This window comes from Rhipicephalus sanguineus, chromosome 1 (genome assembly GCF_013339695.2).
Source record: "Rhipicephalus sanguineus isolate Rsan-2018 chromosome 1, BIME_Rsan_1.4, whole genome shotgun sequence".
Taxonomy (NCBI): domain Eukaryota; kingdom Metazoa; phylum Arthropoda; class Arachnida; order Ixodida; family Ixodidae; genus Rhipicephalus; species Rhipicephalus sanguineus.
In genome coordinates this window covers 98,874-105,136 of record NC_051176.1, presented here as the reverse complement: position 1 = coordinate 105,136, position 6,263 = coordinate 98,874, and the positions used below count along the sequence as shown (strand labels likewise).

The window sequence follows — 6,263 nt, the reverse complement described above, 5'->3', positions numbered from 1 at the left end:
ACGGCCCGTGCCAGTTTCACCGGATGAGTTCATGAGCTGCACTGAAATGGATATGAGACCAGAGTACTTTCCCAAACGATGGAAAGTGCTAAATGCTCTCCACCTAATTATTTGCCGCGGTGTGAAAGGTTATATTTCAGCTCTGTTACCATACATCAATGATCCTTCGTGACATCCTGTACGTGCTACAGAAAACTGCATAAACTAGAATTGACGTGTGAACTGAGTGGCACTCCGAGGTAGTACGCCTCCCTGACGGATTTGCCGCAGTAGTAGGCCGCTAGCGAGTACAGTCGAACCTCGTTAATACGTACCCGCTTTAAGCGTACTAACGGTTAAAACGTAGTTGCGACGAATCCCCGTGTCACGATCCGCCCCGGGACCGCGGACGAGGGGGGCCGAGGCGCCCGCGCTCTAACAAGGACGACCCAAACGCATGGCGGGGTAACAGCTACTGACTGCCGAGCCGCGCTCGTCAGTGTTTATTCTTCACGCACGACCAAGGTTGCCTGCCGAACCTGGCGAGGTCATGAAACTAGGCTAGGCAGGGCGCCACACGCTCGTTACACCCCTCACCCCCAGTTATTGTACACAACATAAAAAAAATACAAGTCCCAGCCGGTTCGACGTTCATTTAGGTAGGCGAAAAGCGGTCTGGTGCCCTTCGTCGTCGATTGCTCCGCCTGGGTACAGGTGTTGAGGGACTAGGTGCTGTAGCACCAGGTGCTGCCTGTGCCACGCTTGATTCCTCCTGGGACACTGCTGTGGTTGGCAGAGATGGCACTGAACTTGCCGGTGGCCCAACTAGTGGCGCACCACTGGAGGCGCCTGTCCCTTGCGAAATGGCTGTCTCACTGGCCGCAACTGGTGTTGCCGTGGATGCAAGCCAGGTCCCGCGGTTAGCCCTCACATGGTCAGCATGCCGGTGCCATGTGGTTCCATCCTGCATTCGTACGAGCAGAGAGGAGGAGCTTGCAGGCGCGACCACTTGTCCAGCAGACCAAGGTGGGCCAGAACGGAAATTCCTGGCGAATACTGGCACTCCAGGCTCCGGCAATGGCCAAGGACGGCACCCTTTGTCAGCAGCCAGCTTCTGCTTCAGCTGTTTGAGGAGCGCCGTAGACCGGAGGTCTGGATGCAGAATGTCCAACGGTGTCTTCACCATCCGTCCCAGCAGAAGCTCACAGGGGGCACGGCCGGTGACATCATGAGGTGTAGTCCGGTACTGGAAGAGTATGCGGGCGACCTGCGTACGGAAATCCCCAGCCTGGCTCTTCTTAAGTTTGTCCTTAATAGTCTGCACCACCCGCTCAGCTGCACCGTTTGAAGCAGGGTGGTACGGAGGAACCATCATTCGGCGGATTCCGTTCTTTGTCAGCCAGGCCAGGTACTCTGCGCTGGCGAAAGCGGGCCCATTATCGGAGACTATGATGTCCGGCAGCCCCTGGGCTGCAAAAACCTGCCGAAGTGCTGCAATGGTCGCACCTGCTGACGGAGTGGTGACAGGTAGGACTTCTACCCACTTTGAAAATGCGTCGACTATCACCAGGAAGTAGTGGCCTTTGAAGGGGCCCCCAAAATCCACGTGAAGGCGGGACCAGGGCCTCTGTGGGAATGGCCATGGGGTGATCTCCACATGACGCGAGGCCCGTTGATGTTCCTGGCAGACTTGGCAGCTCTGCACCATGTGAGCGATGTCCTGGTCCAGTCCAGGCCACCAAACGTGGGACCGGGCCACCATCTTTGTCTTTTCCACGCCAGGATGCCCCGCGTGCAGCAACTGCAGGACCCTGGACCGGAGACTTTGTGGGATCACCACCCTGGAACCCCAAAGTAGGCAGCCCTGCTCCAGGCTCAGCTCAGCGGCCTTGTGGCTGTAGGGCTGCTGCACCAACTCCTCCCCTCGGGATACTGCCTTCACCACCTGGGACAGGACCGGGTCCCGACTGGTCGCCTGCGACACAGCAGACCTGGAGAGTACCTCTGGGTACGCATGCTCCAGCATGAGCACTTCAGCTGGCTCTGGAACAGCAGCAGGCACCTCTGGCAGCGGCAACCGGCTCAGGGCATCGGCAGGTCCCAGGTCTTTTCCCGGACGGTACACCAACTGGTAGCTGTAGGCCGCCAGCTTCAAGGCCCATCGTACCACTCGAGGTGATGCCTGCACGGGGACCGCCTTGTCTGGCCCCAGTAGCCCCAGCAGTGGTTTGTGGTCCGTCACTGCCTCGAACTTTCGGCCCCACAGGTACTGGTGAAAACGCTCGACGCCAAACATGAGGGCGAGGCCTTCCTTGTCCAGGTGGCTGTAACGCTGCTCTGCTGTGTGAAGACGTCGAGAAGCAAACGACACCGGGCGTTCTTGGCCATCCTTGTCTCTGTGCGCTAGGACGGCTCCTACACCATAGGGTGATGCATCTACAGTAAGGACAACAGGCTTGGCTGGATCGAAGTGCACCAGCACCGGTGCCTTGGTGATTAGCTGTTTACTGTGCTCAAAGGCCACGTCCTGCTCCTTCTTCCACACCCAATGCTGGCCATCTCGAAGCAGAATGTGCAGTGGCTGTAGATGCGCAGACAGGTTGGGCAGGAACCTCCTGTAGAAATTGATGAGACCAAGGTAGCTTTGCAGCTCTTTCTTGTTTCGGGGCTTCGGCGCCTTCAGAACAGCCTCAACTTTGCGGGGGGCCGGAGTCAGGCCGGCTTGGGAGATGACGTGTCCGAGGTATTCTACACTGGGAACCATGAACACGCACTTTTCCCGCTTGAGCTTGAGACCAGCATCCTGAAGTCGGGCCAGAACGTTGTGCAGATTCTGCATGTGGTCTCCATCGTCAATACCGGTGACGAGGATGTCGTCCAAGTACACTGCCACGTGCTTCATGCCCCTGAAGAGGTTGTCCATCTCTCTCTGAAAGATAGCTGGTGCCGAGGTCACTCCAAATGGTAAACGCGTATACTGGAAAAGCCCCATAGTTGTCGATATCGTGACATACTTCCGTGAGGCCTCCTGGAGCACCAACTGCTGGTACGCGTCTCTGAGGTCGAGCTTCGTGAACTTCTGGCCACCAGACAAAGCCGACCAGAGATCTTCAATCCGAGGCAGGGGGTACTTTTCGACGGTAGCGACGGGGTTGATCGTAACCTTGAAATCCCCACAGATTCTGACACTACCATCTCGCTTGGGGACTGGAACGATGGGAGCGGCCCACTCCGCAGTCTTAACTGGTACCAGGATGCCTTCTCGCTGTAACCGTTGCAGCTCCTGGGTTACCCCGTCCTTCAGTGCGAACGGCAGCGGGCGAGGCTTGAAAAACCGAGGCCGGACTCCCTCGGGTACATGGATGCCAGCAGTCGTACCGGCGAATGTGCCCACCCCTGGCTGGAACAGTGACTGGAAATCTGTTAGGAGGCTCGGGATGTCTTGTAAGCCATGTAGGGCTGCTTCCTGGCCTTCTGGCAGCCGAACACCCAGTGCGCAAATCCAATTTCTGCCGAGCAGCGTCGGTGATGACCCCTTGGTCAAATACAGAGGAAGGGTTGCTTCCCTGTTGCCAAAACGAACGCTGACCTGGGCCTGGCCTTCGACCTGGGAAAGCTCTCCAGAGTAACTCCGCAGCATGACGCCTGAAGCCTCGACGGCCACTCCGGGGAAGGTCCTTTTGAAAAGTTTGCCAGCCATGACCGACACACTGGCCCCCGTGTCCAGTTCCATGGAAATGGGGCGCCCGCAAACTTCGACGGTCAGCACGTAAGGCGGCACAGACGACGGGACAAGGCCTGTGTGCCACATGTCGAAAATCGGCGGGTTCTCGGACACGACGTTGAGCCTGGCCGCGGAGGAACCCGAGCCTGCTGCCGCACGTCCCCGCCGCCACTTGCGACGCCTACCCTGACCGCGGGCTGTTGTGGAACCTGGGCTTGATCCAGGCTGCTGCTGTGGTGCGCTGTTCTGCTTCCCCGTTCGGCATACTCGTGCAAGGTGCCCCGTTTTTCCGCACGTGAAGCACTGCGAATGTACGAACTGGCACTGTGAGGGGGAATGGGCGTCACCGCAGCGACTGCATATACCGTCCCTTGCCACCATCTTGTTGACCGCCGCTTCTGTTGACGCCGCACGCGCAATCTCGCCGGCGTCTTTTGTCGCCGCGTCCATCGCCAGCGCTGCTTTCACCACGTCGTCCAGCGAGGGGTCGGGAAGTTCCAGGAGACGTGTCTGCATGGCGGGGCTGTTTATGCCGCAGACGAAACGGTCCCGTAGCAGCGAGTCCAGCTGGTCCCCGAAAGCGCAGGTACTCGCCAAACCTCGTAGCGCGGCGACGAACTGCCCGAGGCTCTCCCCTTCCCGGCGGCTCCGGTTGTTGAAGCGGAAACGCTCCATTAGCGTGGACGACGCCGGACTGAAGTGCGAGCGCAGGGTAGTGAGCAGCTCGCTGAGCGTCTTGGTATGCGGTGTAGCCGGCTTTAGGAGGTCGAGCAGGAGACTGAAGACTTGGGTTCCGCAACTTGCCAGGAAAATGTCCCGCTGTTTCTCCTCGGGCGTGTCGTTAGCGCGGAAAAACACGTGAACTTGCTCCTCATAGATGGGCCAGGCGGACCCGTCTCCCTCGAACGGCTCGAGCCTTCCGTACAGCGGCATGGCGGCAGATGCGGGGGGCGTTGTTTTGCCGCTCTCGATGGCCTGGGTCGACACGTTGACTGTACTCGTCGCCAGTGTCACGATCCGCCCCGGGACCGCGGACGAGGGGGGCCGAGGCGCCCGCGCTCTAACAAGGACAACCCAAACGCATGGCGGGGTAACAGCTACTGACTGCCGAGCCGCGCTCGTCAGTGTTTATTCTTCACGCACGACCAAGGTTGCCTGCCGAACCTGGCGAGGTCATGAAACTAGGCTAGGCAGGGCGCCACACGCTCGTTACACCCCGACCGAGTCTCATAGAGCCTAATGCATTCGCTGACCGCATAAGCCGTAGTGCTTCACCCTACGCCTACCGGTTAGTGCGTACCCTGCGTACCGCGATAACGTTTTGTCCCATAAAATTTTACTGCGCTGCTAAACTTCCCGACGCCACAATGTGCCGCCAAAGGTTTTCAGTCTTTTAGAGAAGTGCGTAGATCGGTCTATCGCCGATTCCGACTTCCGCGCGATTGCGGCGACGCCTTTGCGGGTAAGCATCGGGAAAGAACGAAGGTGAGGCGGCGGCCACCGACGAACGCGCCAGCATGACTTATCGCCGACAACCTTATCACAATAAGTATCTTCAGATATCTGCTCGGGTACGCGTGCGGCGCAGCACTGCTTTAAGCCTACTGCACGCATTTAATAGGCGACAACCTGGACGCGCTGGGCCGCCGATCGCTGCCGCCTCGTTGTGCGGGGCCGTGTTCAAGCGCGCGCCGCTTTGTAGAAACGAAAGCAGCTCGCCGTTGCGGAGTTGAGCGTTGCTGGTCGTGGGCGACGAGGAACCTCTTTGCATAGACGCTATCACGCTAAACGCACGCGTATGGTACAGCAAGCGTAGCGCTGTTGTAACCATACTGCACGCTTTTATTGGGCGACCACGCTTCCGTTCGCTGCCAGGACCGCTAGAGCGTCGCGGAGTGCGCATCGCTTGCAGGAAGTTCGTCATCGCCGCGTTAACCGAACAAGCTCATCTGTGCTCATCGCCGCATCTGTGCACGGTCTGGAGCGAAGTGGGTACGAAGAACACTCCCACGACAAATGCGCGCGTGCGGTACAGCAAGCGGCCCGGCGGCCCGGCAGTAACGCCGTGAGCCGAGAAGGTGACGCGCTGCACGCAACTAGCCAGGAGACGATCGGCTCCACGCAGCCGTACCGCGTTTCACTGGAACTGTGTCAGTTTTCATTTAGTAGCAGATCGCGGTACAGACGCACACACATATACCGCGGAAAGCCGACACTGTCCGTTCTGTCGCTATGTTGGTTGGTCACTGCGTATACCGGACCCTGTAATCGTTACGAAATGCTCCTTGGCGTCGCCACCGCGCGCTATCGGCACTATCGGACGGTCCGTGCGAGAGTACCAGAATCTTTTCTCCAGTTTGGGAAAAAGAAAGAAAAAGCTTTGCAGTGGGTACTTTAGGCAATATTTGCTGTGGCACTGTATTTATTTCTTTGCTGGCGGCGATGGCGTATGCGAGGAGATGCAAATTTTTACTTGGTGGTTAATGCGTACTACCGTTTAGTGCGTAGTTATGTGGCGTTCCCGGCAGGTACGCATTAACGAGGTTCCACTGTAGTGCCA

The 6,263-nt window shown here is 58.3% G+C and overlaps 1 protein-coding gene across 1 annotated transcript; it reads right to left on the bottom strand.

Annotated features, from left to right (window-relative positions):
• Positions 1 to 634: 634 nt before the first annotated feature.
• On the bottom strand, positions 635 to 4,636 carry LOC119388994 (uncharacterized protein K02A2.6-like). The gene has a single exon (XM_037656302.1). The coding sequence runs from the start codon at positions 4,634 to 4,636 to the stop codon at positions 635 to 637; it is 4,002 nt and encodes a 1,333-aa protein (XP_037512230.1).
• Between the last annotated feature and the right edge of the window lie 1,627 nt (positions 4,637 to 6,263).

What these genes read in the sequence shown, in the direction of transcription:
- LOC119388994 (XM_037656302.1), bottom strand. Translation starts at nt 4,636, where the DNA reads ATGCCGCTGTACGGAAGGCTCGAGCCGTTCGAGGGAGACGGGTCCGCC.